The sequence below is a fragment of the Apodemus sylvaticus genome, chromosome 21, assembly GCF_947179515.1.
Source record: "Apodemus sylvaticus chromosome 21, mApoSyl1.1, whole genome shotgun sequence".
Taxonomy (NCBI): domain Eukaryota; kingdom Metazoa; phylum Chordata; class Mammalia; order Rodentia; family Muridae; genus Apodemus; species Apodemus sylvaticus.
In genome coordinates, this window is record NC_067492.1 from 19,483,274 (window position 1) to 19,510,483 (window position 27,210).

Below are 27,210 nucleotides of genomic sequence, written 5' to 3' on the forward strand. Positions count from 1 at the left end.
CGGTGTCCCCGGAGGGCACCCAGGAGTCTCACTGAAGTCTCTCTTCTGGTCCCCAGGAACCCTGGCCGAGAGGAGCCTCCGCCCGTGCAGCGCCGCGCCCTGCGCGATTCCCTGAGTGTGCGCGCCCCCTTCCGGCGGCCCAACGCGGTGCAGCTCCGGGCTGCATATAAAGGCAGCGTGGCGCGCAGCCCCAGCGCGAGAACCAGAGCCAAGCGGCACCGAGTGACAGCGCTGAGAGGCTTAAGATCTCCGGAGCAGAGCGGCTCGCCATGGCTGGCCCGCAGCAGCAGCCCCCTTACCTACACCTGGCCGAGCTGACTGCATCCCAGTTCCTGGAAATCTGGAAGCACTTTGACGCTGACGGTCAGTAAAGCTCTGAACTTCTGGGCCCGTTGACCCCCGGGGACCTGAGATTGGCAAAGAGGTCAGGAGCATGGCTCAGGGCCGGCAGGTGTGCTTTGCTTCCAAGTAGTTTGTTCTGTGGCAGAGCCTGCTGGGGTCTTAAGTTCGGGGAAACGCCCGGCTGCCCTGGTGACAACTGTCAGTAAGTTTTCCCAATGCAGGGTGCCCAGGGCCCAGGTTCTGAGCAAATCCGAGCGGTCCCAGAGAGGAGGCCTGGGCAAAAAGGCTCCCCAGGACACGTTCCCCTGCCTCCTTCCTCCCCTTTCCCTTCAAGCTAACGCCCTGCCTCCAGCCCCGTAGCCACAGGTCTCCAAACCTCACTCTTCTTTCCTTACAGGGGCTCACAGAGCGTCCTGAAAGGAACCTGGGGCGGGGGGAGGGGCGGCTCCCCTAGCCTGGTTTGCCAGGAGCAGGAGTAGAGAATGAATTGGGGGCTTTTTTCTTTTTAAACAAACCCGGGCTTTCTTTATCCTTTTTTTTTTTTTTCAATCCTACCAGTATGTAGGTTTTTCAACTACAGCAGAGTGGATGTGGTCGGAAGGGTCTCGGTATTAGCCCCCAGCCTGCTACCTGGTGTTGTAGACTCCTGGGTACCCTGAGCGGCTGTCTATGGATGGGGGAGGGTATGTCACACCCCAGTGACCAACACTTTGCTCTACATGGCCTTCACAATGACCAACCTGAAAAGTGAGGTCTGGGTGAATGGCTTTGGAGAGCCGGGATTCCAAGTGTCTACAGTCTTATCTGACTCAAGCATAAAAGAGCACACACACATACCACCCATCTATCCCTCACGTCTCCCCTGCCCCAACCCCCAGCTTCTGATACTGCCTGAGACCTTTCTGTCACTCAAGAAAAGGGAAAAAAAAATTCAATTCACCCTCCAACGCCTGGCTAAGATGAACACCCAGAATGCACTGGTGTCTCAGACCTGTTGGCAGGGTGGTGGCTCAGTGTGTTTATCCTGGGACTGAGAGGGATTGGGCAGGAAACAGTCTTATCAGTTAACAACTCCCTACAATCTCTCCTTCCTCTCTAAATCCCCTTGGTAGGTTATGGAGGTGGGTGCACAGAGGTCCTCTGCTCCCAGTGCCTGTGGTAGCAAGGAAAGGGTTAGTGTCTGAGGATACCATTGGGTGAAGCTTTGTTTCCTTGGAGGCAACTGAGAAAGCTGGAGGGGTTGAGGACTAGGTGTCTGGATACTGGGGTGGGATAGTGATCTGCCTGAGAACTACTAAAGGTAGTGCCTCAGTTGCTTAATCTGAGAAATGGGGCTGAGGAGAGGCTGTCTTTCCACTTCCCTGCTTCTGGGGCCCAGCTCCCTGGATGGAAGGGCTCTGACAGCAGCCTTATAGCCTCTCATGGCTGCGCTGCACACGGGACATGCTTTGGCCAGTGTATCTGCACCAGAGACTTGCACGAGGGAAGGAAAGTTACCAAGCTGTCAAGGTTATACCACTGGCCTCCTGCTGGATGAGTCAGCTATAAGCAGCCGACTCAGTGTCTACCTTTCCCTGGGGACCGTCCGTGATCCTCTCAGCCTCCATGAAAACCTTATGTTTGAGTCTCTCCCGAGACACTGATGTTTTCTAAAAAAAAAAAAAAACAAAAAAAAAACAAAAAACAAAAACAAAAACAAAACATGCACCCTTGTGAGTCCCGCTTCCTGGCAGTGTCCCCTTGTGCAGTTGAAGAAGATGCGGGACTTGGTTGGTGGTGCTGGCTTCCAGCTGGGGCTTACACCCCCATTCAAGTGGACTCCTACTGGGGTAGGAAGAGGGGGTAGGACTAGTCCACAAAAGATCCTCAGCCCTGCTTTGGAGGTGATGAGTAATTCCATTTTTATCCCAGAAAGGGACCCTTGCATACACCCAAGGTGGGCCCAGAAATGAAAGCGATATGAATTGGAAAGGGCATCTATGGACAAACTGGAATTCCACTGAGGGATCTAGAAGTGAGCCTGAGACTGCCTTTCTCTGTGCCTTCGTGGCTGGTCCTCACCTTGGCCTCTCCAACACCCCAAGGCTGCAGATGAACCCAGCACCTCGTCACCTGACCCGCCCTGCCTCTATCTGCGCTTTTCTCTATCTCTCTCACCTGTCCTGGCTTCTGTTTGCCACGTAGGGATCAGTTGTAGGAGGTTTGTTACTCACTACCTTAAAGACCTCTGGGAGACTCTCCACAGCTCACAGGGTCCCTGGAGGAAGCTCACTGTAGCCCAGTTAATGGCAGGCACCAGGGAGAGGAGGCACCTCACTCCTGGACTCTTGTAAACAAAGGAGACTTTAGAAAAGACCTCAATCCAGCGAGAGGAGGGCTGGGGGCTGGGGCTGTGAGTGATGACCCTTACTCAACTCCTTTCAAGTCAGAAAGAAGAAGCGCTCCCTAGTCCTTCCATCCAAAAAGACTGTTCTCAAAGTGGGGAGAGGAGGAACAGGCATTTGAAGAGTCAGGAGCTGGGCAGGAAGAGGCCAGGGGTCTCTCCTAGCTTCCCAGACCACCCAACTCTTCCTCATAGGTCACCGAGAGTGGGCAGTGGGAGCCATCAGTCTCTCTGATGCAATACCAGGCCCCAGTGAGGGGGCTGCCAGGCCCTCCCACCCCATGCCTCAGTGGGCTCTGAGGATTTTCTGCATGCCATCTCCATGCTCGGAGTGACACAGTATCTGAAGCCATCACTCTGTTGCTTCCTGGTCACTTTGTCAGCAGTTCTTTGACTCTGTAAGATCCAAGTGGCTGTCGGGGCTGAAAAGAGCACTGCAGATTCAAGGACTGCCTGGGTCACAGAATGAATTCCAGGCCAGCCTTGGCAACTTGGTGAGACTCTTGTCTCAAAATAAAAAGGAAGAAGAGGGCTGGGGATGAAGCTCAGAAGTGTTCCGTTTATCGAAACGTTTGATCTTCCCTGTAGCAGGGTGTAGGTTCAATTGTCAGCAACACGGTGAGAGAGGGGAGAGACAGAAAGACAGACAGACAGATGGAGGGAGGGAGAGAGAAGGAGAGGGAGAGGGATGCACGTGTGTGTGTGTGTGTGTGTGTGTGTGTGTGTGTGCGCGGGGAGGGGGGGAAGGAGGGAGTCAGGTGGCTAAGATATGGCTGCCCAACCCAAGTCAGAGTACATACTATCTCTGTGTAGTTCTGACAGACATTACTCAGGCTCCTAGTCCACTGATAACCTGTGAGGAGCCAAGTTGTGGCTCAGCAGAGAAATAGAGGCATTCCTGTCAACCTCTCAGAAGCAACCAGAACACAGAAGAGAGAAAGAAGAAAGCAGACATTCATGGGCCAGGAGAGGCAGAGCTTGGTCTGCGCTTCTCTCCTAAATACATAGAAAGGCATACAAGCAAGAGATCATGTTAAAGGAGTTACTTGATAGTAAACAACAACACAAAAAGGTCAGCTAGTCAGTTCCACCGTAGGACAGCACACAGCCATCAAAGTGAGATGGAGTCTCTGCAGACACGGGAAAGTGCCACTTAAGCTGATAGCGAAACACGAGGTAAGCTAAGGAGTTTACTCTGTAAGATAGAAAATAATTGTATGGACATCTTCTTTGCCCAGAAGAATGTACACATGGCTACAGGTACAGGGACCTACTCAGAGTCTTCTGGGCTTTGGCCATTTTCAAGTAGTTTCGTAGGTGAGCTTCTCAAAGTCTTTCAAAAGGACTAAGCCTTCTCTCTTATCTGTGTGGGACTCGGATCCCCCTACACCGAGGACTTTGAAAGTTAATAATGAAAAAGGACCATACAGTATCAAGAAGGGCTCTGCCAGGATCTTCTTCTCGCTATAAACCCAGTGGTTCTAACTGGTTGTCCTACAAACAACACACCACTGGGGAGCCAGAATCAATTGCCCAGGCAGGCCTCCCCAGAGTTCTGCACACTGCTAGCTCTGTTTCTAGTAGAGGGAAGAGGGGTGGTGGGTGAGGCCCTGAGTTCCGTACTTAACAACACACACACACACATACACACTCCACACACCACATGCATACACCACATACACACTTCACACACCCACACTCCACGCACCACATAAATACACACCACACACACACTCCACACACCCACACTCCACACACCACATATATACACACCACACACACTCAACACACCACACATATCACACACACACCACACATACACACACCACACACCTAACACATACATACATCACACACACATGCAGCATGCACACCATATACACAGCACACACACCATACACATCACACACACACCACACATAAACACATATTACATACACTGTATACTTATACACACACATCACACACACATGCAGCATACACACCACACACACCACATACACACACCACATACACACACCACACATACCACACACACACCACACATACCACACACACACCACATACATACCACACACACATCACACACACACACACACATACACACCACATACACAACACACACACATCACACACACACACCACACAAACACCACACACACATACTATATACACACCACACACACACACACTCACACACCACATACACACCACACACACACACCACACACACACCACACACACACTATATACACACCACACACACACACACTCACACACCACATACACACCACACACACACAGCACAGCACACAGACACACATAGAACACATACCACACACATACACCACACACACGCAGCACACACACATGCCTGCTTGCACAAGTGCACATGTGCATGCACACACACACACACACACACACAGACTTGTGAGATCAAGAGTACAAGTCACAGTAGGAGCTGCATTCTGCACTCTGACTACTACGCCTGCAAGTCACCAGAACCACTAACATAAGCCCATCATAGACTCAGAGACCACAGCGGGCTGTGGCAATGACGTCACATAAATTACTGACTTTACAAGCATGAGGACCTGAGTTTGATCCTCAGAAACCACATTTAAAAAAAAAAAATCAAAGAATGTCGATACACAGTTGCAACCCCAAGGTGGTGAGAGAAAGGTGGGTCTCTGGAGTTCACTGGCCTACTGCGGGTCAGCAAGAGACCCTGTCTAAAAGAAAAAAAAAAAACCTCAAAAATAAAACAAAACAAAAAACCACTAGCAACCGCCACCACCACCACCAAAAAGATGGATGGTACCTGAGGAATGACACTTGAGGTTGACCCCTGACCTCAGCAGCAAACATACATTGGGTCTCAGTACTTTAAAGTTCAGTGAGGTCTAGGTCTGGGACAAGGTGCTATGTGCTTGAAGACGGCTTTCTTCTAGTCCTGTAGTGAAGCCCTGTAGACATTTTGGCCCCTGCTTGGCCTCAGCGATAAAGGCTTGCCGGGGAAGCCTGCTGGCTCATGTGGGGCGGCTCCTAGAAACTGCCTGCTCCTCCTAGACTCCCTCACCACTACACTGATTATTTCACTAACGGTTCCCTTTGGTGTTGAGTGTACACGGTCTATCCACTCTGAGCTGTGTAGCCTCTGGGTAGCCATCAGCTCACCTCGTGGACTGTGATTGTGCCAACCAGAAGTAGGGAAGCTGGGTCTGTGAAGAGCGGGGTGGGGGGTGGGGTTTCCCTGGAGAGGCAGCTATGGGGCAGGGCTGAGGTATTATTGTGTTTGTACAGACAAACCCTTGCCCAGGTAGCCACCAACCCAGGTGTTCTTTGTCCCTCCCTTGCTTGTTCCCGCTCCAGACACAGGTGCTTTTACTAGCTAAGGCCTTTGGGGAGGTTGCTGGGACTCAGGAGACCCCTCAGGGAAATCATCCCCAATTCCCATGGAGCCAGAATTAATAGAGCAGGCACTAGACTCTTCAAGAACAGAGCCTCTGCCTCACCCGGCAGGCTGGCATCCCTCCTGGCAGATTGCATCAGATGCCCTCCTGTGCCCAGCCAGCCCCATCTGGACCCTCGGGCTCTGGCCTCCTCCCCTCCTCTTTGGCTCTCTGCAGTCTTACCTTTCTCTCTCGCGCTCAATCTGCCCCTTCCTTCTGGCCTCTGCATGCCTGGGACTCAGCCCAGGGTCATGCTGCCAGCTGTCCACAGGGTTGGGGGACCCAGCCCAACTCCCAAGGCCCATTCCAGAAGTAGCTGTGCCCAAGAGCAGTTTAAAAACGGGAGTAGGCAAATGTTCTTCCATGAGTTGCAAATCTGGGGCGTTTTTAAACCCTGGTGCCACTAGGAGAGAGGTGTGTGGGAAGCGTACATGTATATGTGATGGAGAGAGAAATCCAGACGAGTAGCGCTATAGACAGACCTCATCCTTGGGATGAGCAAAATGAAATTGTGATCTCTGTTAGCCGTGTGATGGAAACACCCAACCCCCACAAGGTATCTTTTCCAGGATAGGATTATAATGACATCAATGTGTTTCTGTGGCAGAGTCCTAAGGAGAACAAGGCAGAAATGGAAGGCCTTTGGAACTGGCCAGTGCCTGGTATGCAAAGTAACACAAACACTAACAAGGCTACAGAGCTCAGCTACGCTGCCACCACTGGAAGCGAGAGAACACTGAGGGCACAAACAGATCCATGGGCACCACACCCAGGGAGAGATTCAGAAAGTTGAGGGAGGGGCTTATGATTCTGCTCTTTTGGAAGGTCAGGGTTAGGAATTAAGCCTAATATCTCACATGCGCTTTGTAAGCACTTCACCACTGAGCTGGATTCTTCATTTGCAACCAACTCCAAGGTGACTGCCACGCCACGTACCACGCAGGAACAGCCAGCTCTTCCGTGGTACTCTAAAGTTACCAAACTAAACTTTTTACTTTAACAAGATCCCCAGGTGATGGTTATACACCTTCGTGTTTGAGATGTACTGCCAGCCCTGGGAGCTGGGAAGACAGGTACACCTCATCAATTAAGTCAGAGAGCCTGGTGTAGGGCGATGGCGTTCCTGTTCAGCTTCCCAGGGTTCTGGTTGAGAACCAGCACTCTAAAGAGACCAGAAGTTGTCAGAAACCCTTAGGGTTAAAGAGGTGAGGGAGTGAAAAAACGCTGCTATATTTATAGGAGATGTTACATTCTCCAGACTTTCCAGAAGACGTTACTTTGTACGGCTCTCCTGATGACTTATCAAGTAGAAACGGTTTAAGTGGTTTTGCTCACTTGAGAGAGAAAAACGGGAGTCCAGAGGAACTGGCTTGTTCTGGAACAAGGGACAGTCGTGAAACTGGTGGCACAGTCCCTCCTCCTTGGGTACCTTTTGCCTGCTTACCTCAGAAAATCTGTACATACAAACCTCAGGGAGGAACACATAAACCTTTCTGGGGGTACAGAATCCTTCAGTCAGGAATTTCCAATCCTCCGTGCTCAGATTAATGATAATGAAATGCTATCTGTCCTTAGCTTTGGGGTACACAGTGGTGAAATATGGAAGCAAAAGCAGGCTCAGGAAGGATGCCCCCCCCACAGCTCCCTCTCAGCCCCCTCTCCCTAATGTTCCTGGTTTGAAGGAGGTTAGCAATGATAGTTACTATGGTAACCACATCTTTTATAAATGCCCATCCACATGAGATTTACTTGGTGCCCCCCCAAGCCCCCCGAACTGTAACAAGGTCACAGAAAAAGCAAACCCATTCTCCCAGTGCTTAAATCTTTCCTAGAAGGATGCTGGCCAACTGCTCCTGTATCCCAGTGTCACATGAAAGGGCCTGGAAAATGATGCCTGGGGGTGGCCTTGGAGCAGATGCCTGTTCCCTCAGTGGTGAACGCCTTCTTCTGGACCCGTGTGTCCACTCCCTATTTCTCACTCTCTGCCTTCAATATTTCAACAGCTGGTCACGCGCCTGTGGGCCGCTCTGTGCTTTGTAGGTGCAGGGCCTTGTCTGCAGCCTGCAACCATCGTTCCCTTTAAAACAGCATCTCATTGCATGGAGCTAAATTGTCTTCTTTTGTTCAGGAAGGTACATGGAGATTCTATATTCTTATCATGCCCCCCCCCTCTCTCTCTGTGTGTGTGTGTGTGTGTGTGTGTGTGTGGTGTGTGTGTGTGTGAACCCCCTTGCTCCTCGATGTATCCAAGAAGGGGACCATCTCAGTTCCTGGTCGCCTTTCCCTGCCTCTAAGTTTATTCTTTCTTCTTCCCATTGCCTGAGACTTTCTTGCCTGTCCTGCCCAAAGGTCCTTGGGCAGAATGGGGGTGGGGAGATCACCTCCACTTCATTACATCACCGTCTAGCAGTCCAAGGCCAAAGTGTTCCTAACATGGGGCCAGAGGCAGGACCCACGGTGATGATGATCAGGGCTCCGTAGCACGGTCATTGTTGAGGCTTGTGTGGGCCAGCACTGCAACCCCATTGTTCTCCAGTGGTCACAGGAGGAACTGTCATTGATCTCATTTTACAGTTGAAGAAACTGAGGTTTGGAGAGGTGTTGCTCATAGTCTGGGTATCCCAGGAGGACAAATAGGTGTCAGTCCCTAGAAAAACAAGGGCTGGAAACTTTACCGCCCCCACCCCCACGCAGCGAGTAGAGGGACAGAGAAATGACAGAGCACTGCTGGCCATGTGAAGCGGGACCTTCCTCCGGGAGGGCTTTGGGGAAGGGATGCTATGCAGATCTGAGTGTATGTGGTTCTCCCTCAAATGGCTGCCTCTTCTTCCCATCATCCACCGCCTGATACCCTCAGGAAACACGCTCCTCCACACACCCGACCTCAGCTCCTGCCCCCAGCCCCGGTGGCCACTCCATCATGGACTGTGATTCATGCTCATAGGTCCACCTTTTAAACTCCTCCTCTCAGCTCTAACTCTCCTCCCCCTAGCCTTGAGATTCTGGAAGCTGAAGATGGATTCAGAACTGAGCTGTTTCCCACCACCCTGCCTAACTCTGTGAAGCCCCCTAGGGGAAGAGGGGAGGGACCAAGGCTTTTCACTGGCCCATGGTCAAGGGGCATCTGCGTCTAAGTCATGAGGTAATTGTCAGGACAGAGAGCTATCACTAGGTGCCAACTAAGTGGACTGTCACCAACACCTCTGCTTCTTTGCCTAGAAAGCTCCTGGTCACCCCCACCTCACCCCAGCTGGCTTCACAGACCAACAAGCTCCACCCCCTTGTGAATTTCCAACTCTCCCGAAGTACTTTGGAGAACATACTAGAAGAAAAGACAACGGTCCCCTCCCAGAGGAGCCCAGTAATCACCTTTTCTTTGTGGACAAAAATAAATGCATAATCCATCTCAGGCGATTCTCTCAGTATGATAGTTACTGAAGCATCTTTCCCAGGAGGGGTGGCCTCCGAGGTTATTTATTTGGGACTTAAGACTTCAGGGGGAGTAGGAAGAGAGGATGGAAAGATCCTCCCACCCCCAGGCTACCCACAGAGGCCAAGGCAAATGCTCCTGCGTTGTTCTTTTGTTAAGTCTGTAGTTCCATATGCCCTTGAAGAAAGTGACCCCCTCTATGGGGACCATGCTCCCCTGGTATTGATCAGATTAGGAACTTGATGTTAGTGATTGCCTAACATTGCTATCCAAGGAAATCATCTGGGAGCCTTAAAAAAGAAAAATCAGGAGGTTTAGTTCACAGTCCAAGCTAGTGATATCAGGATGGCTAGTGGCAAGAGCCAGACATTCATATTATTTAATGATCCTCAAGAGATCCCAATATGCAGTAAATCCTAGAACCATTGCCTTAGCCCTGCCTGAGTTCCTCCCTTAAGTGCTCTCACAGACCAGTGACCTTGGCCATAGACTCATCTCAGCACTTGTGTCTGGACCATTCTGGCTCCAGTTGTAAGAACCTACATGACTCCTTACTCATGCACTCTGCAGACAAGCCAGGCTTTGACCTTCAGACCTAGTGTCCATCACTGCGCTTTGCCCTCGGGTCCACTCTCATCATGTAGACAGGCTGTGTGGTTTATATGCAGCAAACTCCCACCTCGCAGCTGGAGAGAGCACTGCACAGGCATGAAGACCTGAGTTTGATTCCCAGTTTCTGGGTCAAAGCCAAATGTGGCTGTACACATCTGTAGCCCCAGAACTTGTGCGGAGAGACAGGCAGATCGCTAAACTCATGATGATCTAGCCAAAATAATCAGATCCCGGTTCAGTGAGAATAAGGCAGAAAGTGACAGAGGGGGGTATGCGACATTTGTCTTCATATGTGCACACATGGGTGCACACAACCTGCACATCCATGTGGATACGTGCATATTCTCTCTCTCTCTCTCTCTCTCTCTCTCTCTCTCTCTCTCTCTCTCTCTCTCTCTCTCTCTCTCTCTCTCTCTCCAAAGCCTCATGTAAACCACGTGGGAGGCAGAAACAGTAGGGTCATAGGTTTGAGACCAGGCTGGGCCATATGGTAAGACATTGTCTCAAATAACAGCAAGCAAAACTACTTATACAATAAGGCACTCTGCAGATGAGATGGGTTACATTATTTTTCCCCCTATGGACCCCTTCTCTTATTTGTTTCTTGGGACTTCCATAGCAAAGTACCACAGATTGGGTAACCTAACACAACAGAAATAGATGTCTTTCTAGCTCTTGAGGCTAGAACTTTTAAATCAAGGTGTGTGTGTGTGAGTGTGTGTGTGTGTGTGTGTGTGTGTACATGTGCGCATGCATACACTATAGGCTTTGGGGAAGAGACTCTGTGGCATGCCTCCTCTTGTAGAGACAGCAGCAACCTACAATATTCTTCAGCTTGGAAATGTGTTGCTCTAATCTTGGCCTCTTCCTTCTCTGTGCTTTGACACCTGTCATGAGTAGTGACATCTGTCAAAACCTTACTTCCAAATAGAATCGCATGCTAAGGCTCCAGATGGTTGTTGGGAGAACACTCTCCAACTCTATACACCTTCTCAAGCTCGGAAACCCAACTTCTGCCCTAGTCCCAAGCCTGCTACCTGCTGACCAATCCTGATGCAGACCTCCAGCACACAGTGCTTGCTCAGGGGTAGCAGCCATCTCTGCCTGCTGGCCAGATGTGCATTCCTCCAGTGTCCGGCAGCTGCTGGCTGAGCGCCCCAAGGATGTTCATTATTAATCTTGAACATGTGCCTGCAAGTGCTCTGAGGACAAGGACCCATCCTTAACATGACTGGCCAAGATACCTGTTTGCAGACTAGTCGGAGAGAAGTTCTCCATGGAGATGGTGATGTCCTAGTCTTACTGTTCAGCTCTAAGGTTAACTCTGCTGTTCTCTTTATTTTCATCTATTGTTACAGGAAATGGGTACATTGAAGGTAAAGAGCTGGAAAACTTCTTCCAGGAGCTGGAGAAGGCAAGGAAAGGTTCTGGCATGGTAAGCCTCTGTTCCACCTCCATGTTTGGTGTTTTCTGTCATCTTGACTTATCTAGTCTTGAGAATGGTCTGTCCCAAGATACATCTAGAGGCTCAGGATCTCTCCAATCTTGGCACTAAAGAGTCTTTCATTTGTAAGTACATAAAAAAGCCAGGTTCCCCCTAAGAGCACCTCATCTGAACTTCCTCTGATGTCTTAGAGAGATAACCACCATGAAAGCCAAGAGTTGATGAACTCCCCCAAAATATACATGTATATGTTTATGTGTACACGAATCTATCTTATCCTGAGAACACAGCCTGGAGTCCCAAGGGTTTGTAATTCAAGATGGGGTTCTCAGAGAATCCCAAATGCCTGAGTGTCCCAGCCTCAGTACTGTTGACATCTGAGGCTGAATAGTTTTTGTCATGAGGGATGTCTTTATATTATAGTGCGTTCTCTAGAATGCTTGCATCTATGAGATACCCAAGTCATGGGCATCAAAATGTCCTAAGTTGGGTATGATAATGCAAACCTTTAATCCCAGCACTTGAGAGGCAGAGGCAGGCAGATCTCTGTGAGTCTGAGACCAATATGGTCTGTATTGTGAGTCCCAGGATAGCCAGGGCTACAGGGTGAGACCCTATCAAAACAAACAAGACACCAATATATGTCCCAGACATAATCAAATGTCCCCTGTTGGAGAATGGGGAACAGATCCAGTAATCTACAACAACAAAGGCTAGCTTCTCTGCAAGGACACAGAGGAAAACTGGAGGCTGCTCTGAAACATCCCCTGAGCCCTGACCATCCTGTTGGTATGGAGAAGTCATGACCTTTGAACTGTGTGCAGTGACTCCAGATCATGGCCTAGTCCCATGGTGCCATCCTGTTGAGTTTGCTAACTCACATTGCCTCCTGGAAGAGGCATGTGACATACTGAAAACCTAAAGTAACCAGAGATGGTTTATTGTCTCCCATATCTAGTCTGGAATTTTGGGGACACACTCCCCACTACTACCTCTCCTGGCTCCTTTGAGGATCTCTTTTGTCTCTTGTTTCCCACCCACTGTCTTATCCACTCACTACCTACTAGTAAATCTTCTGGGCTCTTTTCTTAAGAGAAATCAGTTAAGTATGAGCTCCTGGCTCTATGCTCAGCAAAGTACCCCAGTGATAAACATGCAGAAGCCATGGGTGTAAGAGAGCTGGTGGTGGTGTGTGATGTGTTTACCAACAGATCTCTCATCAGTCCTCGTTACTAGGATATGAGCCCAGGATACAGAAATCCCAGCTTTTAAAATGGACTCTGGAATCATGAGCTGCACAGAAGAATGTGTTTAATCCAGAGTTTCAAATCTAACCATCATCCTCTTAGTCAGTCTCTTCCTCAGATGGCATGAGGGTGACTGACAAGTCTGTCCACAGCAATCCCAAGTGCTGTCATCTAGGACTGGTTCCCAGAGCATCTGTCATGTGGATTTTGGGGGCGGCTAGGCTTTCAATCGCTATCTATATTTACCTGGGTGAACTTGAGGGAAGTCACTGCATCTTAGATTCCATTTCCTTGTCTTACTTGCCCACTGGGGACTGTGGTAAACTTCTGTTAGGCTGCCCAGGTTTGTGATAAGTAGTTGGCATCAAACCTTGCATATTTGTAAATATAAATACATACTAACAATGATTGGTACATCAATCTGAGTGGCCAAAGGTGATATAGAGGAATCCAGAAAAAAGAAAGAAAGAAAGAAAGAAAGAAAGAAAGAAAGAAAGAAAGAAAGAAAGAAAGAAAGAAAGAAAGAAAGAAAGAAAGAAAAAAAGAAAGAAAAAAAGAAGGAAAGAAAGAAAGAAAGAAAGAAAGAAAGAAAGAAAGAAAGAAAGAAAGAAAGAAAAAAAAGCCCTCAGAATTTGTAGAATTTCTCTTGGGCCAATCCCAAGAAGCATGAGATCTCAGTGGAAGGGCCCCAGGCAAAAAGCAGAAGAGTAGATGTGCAAGGGGTGGGGGAGGGGCTGCAGCATTGATTGAGGATAAGAAAGAGTTCCTTGGTGCAGGTGACAGCTCAGCCTGAACCCCAAACCAGGGAAAGGTTCCAGACCGTCAGTCAAGAGACCACTATGCTTAAGCTGGGGGGTGATGGGCTAACGGGACTCTTAATAATAATCCATTTTTCTGTGCTTGGAATAGTTGAGTGGAGGATTTAAACCTCCCCTCAGCTGTGTGATACCCTCACATTCTTTCTAGCGTGAAATCAGATAAGAGTACCACAGAATTGCAAGTGTGCTTTGTGAAGAAGCAAATGAATGATTCATTTTGTATTGGCGAAAGTGGTCAGAACCTATTGTGGAGTGACGGGTGGAGCTGGGTTGTGCTAAGAGCCGTCACTCACATGGAGTGGTGGGAAGAAGGCCGAACCCCTTGTGGAGCTGTGGATCAACCCATCTCAAAAGTCAAAGGGTGTATCTAATCACACAGTACAGAACATGCCCATGTGTCCTGTGTCCCTTGATAATGGTGTGACTCCAATCTAAAGCAGAGACTGGCTCTTGGAGCACCGGGGCCACATGTGTCTGAGCCATGTGTTCAGAACACAAAATGATGGTCAGCCCTGCTTCACTAAGATCCTCAACTCTACCTAACGTGGCAGCAAGATCAGCCCCCTTTCTCTGTCCACAGATGTCCAAGAGTGACAATTTTGCAGAGAAGATGAAGGAGTTCATGCAGAAGTATGATAAGAACTCAGATGGGAAAATTGAGATGGCGGAGGTGAGAGCCAAGGGGCGTGGTGACTGAGGGGGCGTGGCTGTGCAGAGCCAGGGGGCGTGGTGGATGAGGGGGCGTGGCTGAGGAGAGCCAAGGAACGTGGCTGAGGCTGTAGTCCTTGTGCCCATCCCCTCTTCCAATGCCTAGGCACAGCATGAAACATCCCTGCCTGAGCACATAAGCTAACCAAACAGAATGTGTAGGGACTTTCTCTGTGTGTCACCCAAGAAAAGAGCAGGCAACAAACAATGGTCTAGGGTCTGGTCGCTAAATGCTCTCAGATCCAACAGTTGCTGCAAATGTGTGATAAGCCAATCTTAGGACAGTGGAAGACTAGTTAATCGGAGTATGCATACCCCACCTAAACGCATCCAAAAATGAAACTTAATATATATTTTATGTAGATAATTTACATGCATGACATACAGTCCATGTAATTTCTACATGCCTACATATACACACATGCCCACCCACACGTACATACTCAGACTTATACATAAATATGTATGTCAACGGTGATCATCAGTTTGTTACCTGTGGTTGAGAGGCCAGGGATGGTAGTGGTAGCCCATAAATCAGGGCTTTGCTCTCCTAGGATAGGATATATTGGTTCAGATTCTGTGATAGACCAGAAGAAACTCTGGAAAGGCTTGAGACAGTAGTGCCAGGGGTTGTGGCATGCTGCAGAGATCAGAGAGGAAGAGAGGATAGTTTGCAAAGGGCAGAGAAGGGAGACCAGCTCTGCCTTGGCCTGTCTCCAGTAGGACTCTGTGTCTCACCTGGAGGCCCATATTAGTAAGTCATTGAGTACAGGCTGCTCTGCCCAAGAATTGAGGGAACCATAGACCTTCCCCAGTAGGGCTGCTCTAGTTAGCTGAGGGTAGTTCGCCTGCGGGGGAGGTTGTATCCAGCAGGCAGTTGCCCTTCAGGCCACTGAGGAATGGCACCACAAATCAACTTAATAAAGCTTAGACACAACCTGTAAGAAATATTTCAGGATTGATGGACCGTGGTGTCTCTGCCTGCAACTCTTCAACACTGCCACTGTAACAGGGGAGCCAATACTGGACAGAAGCCCCGGGTGGGATGGGTGGGGCCATGTGTCACTAGTACTTTACAAACACCCCTTGAGTCCTGTGTGGCACTTGGCTGTGGTTTACGTGTATTCCTCGTTTAAGTCAAGAGACACTACTAAAGAATGAGGCCAGGGTCAAGGTTGGCTCTGGCTCTGCCTCTCTTCTCTTGACTCTGTCGCCTGTTTAAAAGAAAAAGAAAAAAAAAAAAAGACGAAAACAAAACAACAAAACACCATTGTCTTCCTCAATCTTGCGGCCAGAGGACTGCAAACATTTCAAAAAAAATCACATCTGGACACAGCCATGAGAACGTACCCCTCTTTAAATGCAAGGAAACTTTCCCCACAATCCACAGTAGCCCGCCTCTCACATGTCATTGGCCAGTATGGGTCACACGCCCATTCTAAAGCCAATCGCTGGTGAGGAGAATGGGATTGTCTCATTTGAGGGAGGGGTTGATGAAACTAATTAGGATTTGCCTTAGCCCAGGGATTCTGGGAGAGAAGGGGGGGGGGTAGGGGGTGAGGGGGGCGGTGCAGAGCAGTTAGGTGGGCTGCCAGTGGTGTTGGATGCATGGTGGGTATTTGCAATTTTTGAGAATGAAGTTGTTAAAGTTTTAATTTGCAATCAATAAAGCAGCATCCCAAGTGGTAAAGGCTCCCCTTTCCTGAGGGCTGAGCAGATCATCCCGGGCATCTCACTTCTCAGAGCCTTCTGCCCCTTTTGAAGAACTGTTAGCTTGTCTGCTCCCTGCTTTCCATCCTTCCCGTGGGAAACCCGGCTCTGTTCGCTGAGCCTCTCCTTCTCACACTGATGTGGTTTTCTGTGTTTCGCAGCTGGCGCAGATCCTGCCAACTGAAGAGAATTTCCTTTTGTGCTTCAGGCAGCACGTGGGCTCCAGCGCGGAGTTTATGGAGGTGAGCCTTCTCTTGGCACGTGGAGATTTCTCTCCCTCCTATATTCAGAGAAGGCCTGCCCGAACCCCAGCAGAGAGTCCTTGGGAGATGCTAGAGCCCCCCGCAGGGCTCTACTACTCGAGGTGTGGTCTGTGTAGCAGACATTATCACCTGGGTACCTATAGACTCTCTGCCCCACTGAATCGGGCCTCGGGCCTCCACAGATCCCCTGGTTGGAAAGAACCAGTTTTCAAGCTGGAAGACTCATTCTTTTCAGTGCAGTTTGCCCAAACATTAGATATGGGTTTAATTTTATGGTGACTTAAAGGATTTTCTCCGGTTTTTCTGAGATGGCAAGATTCTACAAGTCAGTAATCGACGTGCTGAATTTCGTTCGTCCTTAGTTCTTTTGCCTGTGTCAAAGAAAAGTGGTACATCCCTAGGGTTGTTTCATTTGTTTGTTTGTTTGTTTGTTTGTTTGTTGTCTATAGAAAATAGATGTAGGCTGAAGATGTGGCTCAGTGATGGACTGTTTGTCTAATATGTACAAGGCCCGGGGTTCTCTCCCTAACAAGAAGGAAATGCAGGAAAGAGGAAAGGGGAGGAAGGAAGGGGAAGGAGGAGGAAAAGGAAGGAAATGAAAATTAAAAAAAGAGGGGGAAAGGGAGGACTGTGCCTACCCCTGCCTTTCTTGTAGAGATGCAGACATTGGTCCTCACTCCATCGGGATGCAGGGATGCACATAGCTTTCAAGAGTCAGGGATGCTTCAAAGGAGCAAAGTCTCTCTCCTCTCTCTCTCTCTCTCTCTCTCTCTCTCTCTCTCTCTCTCTCTCTCTCTCTCTCTGTGTGTGTGTGTGTGTGTGTGTGTGTGTGTGAATGTATGTGTTTCTCTCAGTGCAGTTTCTCTCCACGTGACTGACATGATGCTATGCCCTTGCGTGCCTTTATCCTTCTAAACCCGTGCGTGTCTGCAGAGCAAGCCCAGCCTCACTCTCACAGACACCTCCTGGGATCCCACCCCCTCCAGAACCAGCCCTTCCTGGGGTTAGCCATTCATTCCATTCTTAGCATCTGCAGCCGTGAAAATGGCCCCTCAGAAGCCCCGAAAGGCTTGTGTTCTCCCATAGACTCCATCCTGCCGAACACAACATTTAATCTAATTTTAGGAATACCTCAGGACTTCTTTTATTCCTTTTTAGATTCTGCATAGCCTCAGTCTCTTTAACTCTCTTCCTTGAATGAGAAGAGAATGAGGACACCTTGGTAGAAGGGAAGGGAAGCTGAGAGATTAGAGCCCAGAGCCAGCATAGAGTAGAGGTGTGGGGGGAAGGGTGGGGGTGTCAGACCGACTGCAGGGTCATAGCCAGAGTGGCCTCTGGATGCTTTGCCCTGCGGAGGAGGATTGGGTGGCAGCTACCCAAGCTGTCTAGAGTATGGGTTTGCTTGTGTTTCAAAATTCTAAGAAAAACCAAGACCAGATGTCCTAGTATGCAGTGAAAACCACACCTATTTTTTTAATATATAAAAGAAAGACCCTAAATTGTCCACAACCTCTAAGACTCCTGTCAACACAAGAGGCACTCATACAGAGGTAGTGTGTGCTGGAGGGAAAATTCAGAGGAGAGATTTGACTTTGTTTTTCCTCTCTCAGGAAACCTTGTGTGGCTCAAGTGTAGCTTTGGAGCCAGGGGTGATGACAGAAAAGTCAAAGGAACAAAATTTGAAAGAGATTATTAAAAAAAAAAAAAGGAACACAAATATAGTACAAAGACGGAGGGAAGCCAGGCTCTTTGGGACTCTTTGCCACAGACCCAGACAGTTTATTCCAACTCCCACCTGATGGTTTCAGAGCCCTTATATATGGGACCACGGATTCTCAGGACATTATAAGTTACCTGCTGCTGTGTGGCAAATTATCCCCTACATTTAACAGCTTAAAGAGACAAAGGCTTGTAGCTAATAGTGTCTATGGTTGAACCGGCTTACCTGGTGGCCCTGGTCCAGAGCTTCTTATGAGCCCAGTGGGGAACCAGCTGAGCTGTAGTTCTGGAAGGTTCTCCTGGAGCTGGGAGGCCCCATCTCCATGGCAGTGAGACTCTTAGGTCACGCAGCTGAAACTGCCTCCGGGAAGGCGTCAAAGGATGCAACTGTGGTGGTCAGCAAGCTCAGCCCTGGCTTTGACCAAGTTCTAATACCTTCACCAAATAAGAGGCACAGAGCAGAGCCTGGGCCTGAGGGGTGGGGGAGGGGCTCCGGAGGTTCAGTCTCCTGAGAGAGAGAGAAAGAGAGAGACAGAGACAGAGACAGAGAGACAGAGAGAGACAGAGATAGAGAGAGACAGAGAGACAGGGAGAGAAAGAGAGAGACAGAGATAGACAGAGAGACAGGGAGAGAAAGAGAGAGACAGGGAGAGAAAGAGAGAGAGTTTCATAAGAAGGGCAAGGGAGTAGTGTTTTGGGGACAGTCTAACCTATTGCGTTGCCAGTTCCGCTTGACTATTGAACATGTTTATGAAATACATCTCTATGGTGGGCTTGGCAGAGTGAGAGCAGTGAACAGTAACCAGGCCTGTTTCTGCTCCCTTCTGAGTTCGCCTCCCATCCCTGCCTCCTCCCTCCCTCTTCATCAATAAAAGGAGCCCTCATGCCCGAAGCAAACCTAAGACCTGTCAAGTCCTTGCTCTATCAAAACTGATCAAAACCGCCTGGCTAGCACTTAGAAAAAAAGTCAACCCTAGTTTATAGGAGGATCCGTAAGAGGATCTAGGAGCCAGCAGGATGGCTCAGGGGGTAAGGGTGATTGCGGTCAAGTCCAACAGCCTGAGTTCAAACTCCAAGGCCCACATGTTGAAAGGAGAAAGCAACCTCTACAAGTAGTTCCCTGGTCTCCATGGGCATGCAGTGATGAGCACACCGCACTTCCCTCAGCATACAAAACAAACAGTAAATACAATGGAGAGCCTAACCCCAGAGCAGATTAACCCGAGAGGCCTTTGCCAGGTGGTTTTTCTCCTCTTCTATGTATGACTAAGAGAGTCTGCTTTGTTTCTTCCTTTGTGACACTGGAGGGACTGGCTAAGCCATTGTCCTGTGTTAAAGTGAGGACTCTCTAACATCCTTAACACTAAGACCCTACTGTCTCGTTAAAGAGGACTTGGAGGGAGGTGGCAGGGTTTGATATGTTTTTGTGACTAGGCTGACATTCCCATTACAGGCCTGGCGGAAGTATGACACGGACAGAAGTGGCTACATTGAAGCCAATGAGCTGAAGGTAGGATGGGTCCTAGGGACGGTTCAGTTGTGTACCCAGGAGCCACACAAAGGCCTTTAGCTCATACCACAAGTGTGACTTGTGGGGCTAGGGAAGTAGGAGAAATATAAGCTGTCTAATTGATAGATCTTAAAGACTGACTTGGATGGGGGCGGGCATGGAGATTAAGAGTGAGGCCAGAGTCTTGATGGGTCCAAAGAACCAGAGAGGGAAGGGATGCTGAATGAGGAACACGGGGTTGCAGTTTCCTTAGGGGTCCTTGATCCTGGCACAGACAATGGACTTCTTTGAAGAAGTCCTGTGCCAGCAATAGGAATCTACAGGACCACGCATTCAACTAAAGCACACTTCTTGGTACCCCAGTGTCTTAGTCAGGGTTTCTATTCCTGCACAAGCATCATGACCAAGAAGCAAGTTGGGGAGGAAAGGGTTTATTCAGCTTACACTTCTGCATTGCTGTTCATCACAAAAGGAAGTCAGGACTGGAACTCAGGCAGATCAGGAAGCAGAAGCTGATGCAGAGGCCATGCAGGGATGTTTCTTACTGGCTTGCTTCCCCTGGCTTGCTCAGCCTGCTCTCTTATAGAACCCAAGAGCACTAGCCCAGAGGTGGTACCACCCACAAGGGGACCTCCCCCCTTGATCACTAATTGAGAAAATGCCCCTCAGCTGGATCTCATGGAGGCACTTCCCCAACTGAAGCTCCTTTCCCTGTGATAACTCTAGCCTGTGTCAAGTTGACACACAAAACCAGCCAGTATACCCAGAGTCCAATATAGGTACTCTTGAGGAGTTTCCAGAAGATTGGCTCTAACTTAGATGTCTACCCCAGTTCCTCTGAGAGACCAGTGACCCTTGGGCATAGCTGGGCCCTTTATTGAGTTCTGAGAAGAGAGTCAAAGCCAGTCTCTACTATTCTATGTGCAAGGTTCTATGTAGCCAGGAGCCACACAAAGGCCTTTATGGGCATACCCCAGATGTTAAGGGGTTAGAAAAGTTAGAGAAATGTAAGCTGTGTAATTGGTAGAGCTTAAAGATCAACTTTGATTTTCTAAAGGAATAAGTAAGTGAATGTGGGAGGGGACTAACTGAGGAAGCTGGGCTCTGAACAGGCCTTTGGTGTTCCAGGGATTCCTGTCCGACCTCCTGAAGAAGGCCAACCGGCCCTATGATGAACCAAAGCTCCAGGAGTACACCCAGACCATAGTGAGTGACGTCATCGCCTCTCTCCTAGTGGGGTGGGGGCATGGCTCCTGAGCCCCGAGGCTTCTAATATGTGGGGTCCTTTCTCTACCAATGCTCAGGCTTATGTCAAGTGTCTCGTGATAGTGAGTGAAAGTTAGTAGCACCACACATCCTTGGAGGCTCTTGCCGAACTGACTCCCATAGTGATATATTGGGGTGGGGCGTTCTCTGTTTCCATGGAAACTGATAAAGCTCCAGGAGAAGATGAACCTCAAGAGGGTGGGCCTCGTGTCCCCAGTGATGATTGTTGTGTCTTACCACCCCAGGGGTGCTGAATCAATTGTCACATCTCCCCTAGTGACTGACTCAGGCCAGGCTGGTCCCTAGCTTCCGGTGACCCCAGTGCAGATGATGGCAGGTGGAGGACCTTATATGAAAAGTTCAGATAATCCAGCTACCCCTTTCTGTCCCAACAGCTACGGATGTTTGACTTAAACGGAGATGGCAAATTGGGCCTCTCAGAGATGTCTAGGTATGTACCTCTCCTGCTCCTGGTGTCATTTTAGACAGGCAGGCTCCTGTGCTGCTGTCCCCATCTGAGTCCAAGACAAAACCAGCTGGAACTAAAAATCCCCTCCCCACCCTGACTCCCACTCCCAACCCCACCCCAGCTCTCACAGTGTCACGCTCCATCCCTCTCCCCACTGCCTCTCTGCCCTCTCCAGGAACTGCAGACCTTGCTGTCACACTTTTTCCATTTCTTTCCTTCCTCTTCCTCTTCCTCTTCCTCTTCTTCTTTTTCCTCCTCCTCTTCCTCCTTCTCCTCCTCCTCTTCCTCCTTCTCCTCCTTCTCTTCCTCCTCCTTTTTTTTTTTTAACATTCCAGCAGACTCCTGTTTTATAAAGTGCTCAGTGATTGTTTCCATAGCTACAGATGCTTCCTCTAGGCCCTGTTTTCTATCTGAGTGGCTGCTGCCCATGGCAGATCCTCTAAGCTCTGTTCTAATATTTTCTTTCCAGACTCTTGCCTGTACAAGAAAACTTCCTGCTGAAATTTCAGGTACAAACGTTACTTTGCTTTCTTTTGACTTTTGCCATCCCCCCTCATCTCTCAGAGCTTCAGCCTGCTGTCCTCCATTGCTCCAACACACACACATACACACATACATACACACACACACACACACACACATATATACATATACACACATACACACACTCACACACATATACACTTGCGCACACATATATACACTCACACACATACACGCATATACATATACACATATACACACATACACACTCATACACACACATATACACTCACATACACACACACTCATACACACATATGCACATTCACATACACATGCACACACACTCACACACATGTGCACACATGCGCACACACATACACACTCCTACACACACACTCATATACACACTCACACACACATGTGCACACACATACACACTCCTACATACACACACACATGCACACATGCATATACTCACACACATGCACACACATACACACACTTATACACACTCACACACACATGAGCACACACATACACACTCATATACACACATACACACTCACACACACGCACACACATATACACACATGCACATACATACACACACATATACACACATACAAACACACACATGCTCACACACACGTGCACACATGCACACACACGCACCAGAGTCATGCAGACTTATATTATTTCTTACATATTTAACCCCCTCTCTCCCTCATTTATACTTTGGGGCTTTGTTTCTTTAATTCTTTGGTCTTTTCAGGGTATGAAGCTGACCTCAGAAGAGTTCAATGCCATCTTCACATTTTATGACAAGGTGAGAGGGAACAGTATGGGGTGGGAAGGAAGAAGCCCTGTCACCTGCAGTGACAATGGCCAGAATTGCTTGGACAGCTTTCCAGAAGGGGCACCTGGGCCTGTGGTTTCTTTCCTCTGCTATGTGGGAAAACAAATGACATTTGATTCCTGGCCCACAGAAGCCCACAGACTTTGCTCAGAGATACATGTGTCATTGGAGCCAGGTCATGATACGGCAGTAGAAATGGTCTTTTGTTTGCTTGCTTTGGCTTTTCTTTCTTTCTTTCTTTCTTTCTTTCTTTCTTTCTTTCTTTCTTTCTTTCTTTCTTTCAAGATGCTATCAAATTCTTCACCCTCTGGTCTCAGCCTCTTGAGTGCTGGGATGAACAGCTTACGGGTGTTTATACTACCACACATAGCTCAATCAATTGTTTTCTGTGCCTTTGGGAGTGAGAATCACATCCTAGCCCCACCCCAATCTTAGCTGTCCCCTGCCCATGTGACTGTGATTGTCTCCTTTATACCGAAAGGGTTGGAGGTTGACTTCACAGCCATACTCAGCTGCCTCTGAGCTTCTGCAACCTCATTTATATTTGTAATGCAAATAAGAAACACCAGCAGAAAAGAAGCCAATTTGTGCTGAACTGTCTGGTATTAAGTGCTATTGACAGAATTAAGTGCATTATTCTGTCCTTCTATGGTCTGAACACTTCTCTTTGCAGAGGAAATGGAAAGGTTAGGTGCTCCCTCTGAACACGCATGCACACACATACACTCACTCATACATACCAATACACTCTCACACATACTCACACACATGCATATATACTCATACACAAATCTTACACACACATACACAGTCACCCTCACATACATACATACTTTCTCACACACACACATACATACACACACACTCTCACACATAATACACACATTCACATACAAAACTTACACACACATACACTCACATACATGCACATACTCTCACTCTTTCACACACACACAACTCGCATACATGCACACACTCAAACATACACATACTCACACACATACACACATCTCACACATATACATACACACACTCACACACAATACATACACAACTCAAACACACACTCACACACATATATACACCTACTCTCACACACAACTCAGACTCACACATACCCACACATGCACACTCACTCTCACATATACATATACACTCAAACATACACACACTCATACACAACTCAAACACACACACATATATACACATACACTCACACACAACTCAGACTCACACACACACACACATACACACACACACACACCCCAGAACTCTTAAAATTAGGAAATGGGAAGAGCTGTGCTCAGGATGCCTGGGGTCTGGATTTGAGAGCACTGTGCTGACTGCTCTCTGCTGCCACCTTCAGGATGGAAGCGGCTACATTGATGAGAATGAATTGGACGCCCTCCTGAAGGATCTGTATGAGAAGAACAAGAAGGTGAGGAGGCAAGCCCAGGAATGGGTTAGGATCCCAGGCTTGGGAGAAACAAGCACACTCAAAGAGAAAAAGAGGGGGAATGGATTCTTTTATCTCTGATCTGCGATGAGAAGACAGTAGCAATGTGTGGGGTGGGGTGTCCTTTAGGGAGGGGGAGTGATTTAAAATACACATAACAAAATTTGTCATTGTAAAAGAATATACCCTATGGTATGCGACATGTTCATCGTACTGTGTAAGTGCCACCATCTCCATAAGTGTTGTCCTGCGAAGCTGAAACCCAATACCCACAATCCCACTCTCCTAGCTTCTTGCTGTCCTGCAATCTTGCGTTTGAGCATTCATTGTGGTGGGTGTCCTGTAGAAGGGGAATTACGTGACGGCTTCATGGTTGGTTAATTTCTCTCAGCATGCCGAACTCAAGGCTCATCCCTGGTAGAGCATGTTGGAGTTCTCCTTCTAGAGCTGAGTGGTAATCGCCTTCTGCGTGTAAACCACCCTGTCTACCCGATTGCTACCAGTGCCCCCAAGTGTTGGCTGTTGTGAGTGGTGATGAATAGGTGAGGTGTTGGTTTAACCCATTCTGGAGAAGTTTCAGCCAAGTGGCCCTCATGAAAGACTTTTAACACAGAGAGAGATTTGGGAGGGCAGGAGCCGAGAGGGGTAAAGATTGTTCCAAATGCATTAGCTAAAGAATCTAGGGCTGGGAAAGAGGCTAGGAGGGAATCACTGATGAGTTTGTTTCTTTCAAAGGTCAAGAAAACCAGCAGTTTTGTGCCTGGTACTGCCTTTTGGGAGTCCTCCAGGAATATCCCCAACACACACACACACACACACCATGGTCTCACCTCAACACCCTCAGTGGGAGGGATCCAGTGGAATGGCCACCAGAAGACAGTCCTTGCAGCGTCACGTCACCTGCCAGTAGATAGCTTTCACTGAGGAAATGACTGCCGTGTTCTTTAATTAAATAGCAAACGCGCTGTGACTTTTAGAGCTGTCTAACTGCCTTGGCTGCCAAATAAGAACTAAATTTAATGCTCAATTTCAGAAAAAAAAAATTCGCTGCAGCCTCTGGGTCCATTTGTCTCTCTCTGCCAGGGCTTTCTGGGCTCTCTGGCTTCACCCTGAGTACCAACCTTCATTGATTCAAACCTACATTTACATTTTAATGTCAACTACACGTGTTTCAGATAAGATGAGTATGTGTGTGGGGGAATAATTGATAAGGATTAAAATGATTCCTAGGAAGAAGAAAGCCTTTGGCAGAGCCAGTATTAGAACTCAGTAAACCTTTTGCCTGACACTATATCTCAACAGAAAATCATTTATGTGGCCATGTGTGCTGAAATGAATATTGGGGAGCTCAAAGGAAAATCATCACTGATTTGCATCGCACGAATAAGGCACAATTAGTCTTTATAAAGCCACGCCTACCACTTGAGGTTGGTGAAGTCTGCGCAAACGCATACACTAAACCTCAGAGTGACCTGCGTGTCCTGGTCGTCAACTCACTGGGCTCCTTCTTAGTTAATATGAAGAGCAGAGACCGGAGCCCTGCAGGTTGGCCCCGGATGTGCATACAAAGGCAAGGAGTCAGGTGCTGGGATTTGGAAGCAACTCTGAAGGTTGAGGAATGGGCTATGGGTAAGGCTGTTTACATGGGAGCCTTCCTCGTGTGCCAGGCTCCAGACTTGGCACCTGGGGCATTAAGAGAGTGGTGAATCAGCAAATGGAAAGAGAACGGCATGACTGAATTCCAGCGGCTGAGCTAGAAGGGGAAAAGGCAGTTATTGGTGGGCTCACATAACAGGCCTGGTTAAAATGGCGTCTGTGTGGGCTGTGATAAGCAGATTACTGCTGGAGGCTCCTGAAGGGATGGGCTGATGGGAATGGACATCAATAATTTCCAATATCCCTCAGGCTGTGGTAGCTCCCTAAGGCCTTTTCCAAGCTTTGAACAGAATTCCAAGACCTAAAATCAGATGGTTTCTCCCTGCCACGCTTCCCCCTTGGGAATTTTTTTTCAAGCTTGAGGTTGATATGTTTCCCCCCCCCCAAAAGAGGGTCTTTTCCTTGATTACATGTGAGTGATGCACAGTTAGGCATATATCCATCCCCAGTGTGTACAAATTACAGGACCTTTTCAGGAACTTTACAAGCGTTGAGAAAGATGGTCCTTAGTGTTTATATAATGCCTTTGGGTGGAGACTGTGGCATTCAAGCTGATCTGAGAGGTTGTCTCCAAACTGTATAAGAAAACACTTGACGGTTGAACCCTGGGGAAAAAAGATGGAGGGACAAAACACAGGTAGGCCAGGTAAGTAGGAGAAGCTTGGAGCTCTGGAGACTGAGGATGTTTTTGATGAGGTAATCCAACCTTTAAGTAAGTAAGAGGCTTAGCCTTTAGTATTCTCTTTCTTCATTGGCCTAATTGAGATAAGGAACCATCAACCTGAAAGGGGAAGTGTAATTTTAAGATATCTTCCAATGATTACCTCAAGAAGAGGAGGAGGAGGAGGAGGAGGAGGAGGAGGAGGAGGAGGAGGAGGAGGAGGAAATGGAGTTCTGGAGAGGTGGGGAAGTACTAGAGCCATTTAAGGACCACAGCTGTCCCCACAGTATCCCCCTCTCTGGACCGATGGCCATCACCCTGTTTCCTTGAGAAAAGGGTTATTGGTGTTCCCATTTTTCAGCCAAGGCTGCTGAGTCCCAGAAAAGTGGACCGCTTTCCTCAAAACAATGCAACCAGTAAGTGAGAGGATTTTAAACCCAGCTTTACTGGTGGCACAATCCATGCCTTTTGTCCATCTGGACTCCTTACCCCAGGCTAAGTGGATAGGAAATTTCATTCGCTGTGGTCGTGATTGGGTCGGGGCAGGAGACTCCTTTTGGTAAGGCCATGCACTAAGCCCGCTCTCACCTCTTTCTCCCTCCTAGGAGATGAACATCCAACAGCTCACCACCTACAGGAAGAGTGTCATGTCCCTGGCAGAGGCAGGGAAGCTCTACAGAAAGGACCTGGAGATTGTGCTCTGCAGTGAGCCCCCTGTGTAG

At 48.5% G+C, this 27,210-nt stretch overlaps 1 protein-coding gene across 3 annotated transcripts; it reads left to right on the forward strand.

Moving 5' to 3' along the window:
* Nucleotides 1–211: 211 nt before the first annotated feature.
* Calb2 (calbindin 2) lies at nt 212–27,210 on the forward strand. 3 transcript variants are annotated; one of them, XM_052166971.1, is made up of 11 exons: nt 212–363; nt 11,578–11,654; nt 14,309–14,398; nt 16,308–16,388; nt 19,582–19,638; nt 20,767–20,844; nt 21,300–21,355; nt 21,843–21,882; nt 22,632–22,685; nt 24,082–24,153; nt 27,094–27,210. In XM_052166971.1, the coding sequence occupies exons 1-11, from the start codon at nt 270–272 to the stop codon at nt 27,208–27,210; spliced, it is 816 nt and encodes a 271-aa protein (XP_052022931.1). In that variant the 5' UTR covers nt 212–269. The 3 variants fall into 3 exon arrangements, with proteins under 3 accessions (XP_052022931.1, XP_052022933.1, XP_052022934.1); XM_052166973.1 differs by having other exon boundaries at nt 27,097–27,210; XM_052166974.1 differs by lacking the exon at nt 14,309–14,398.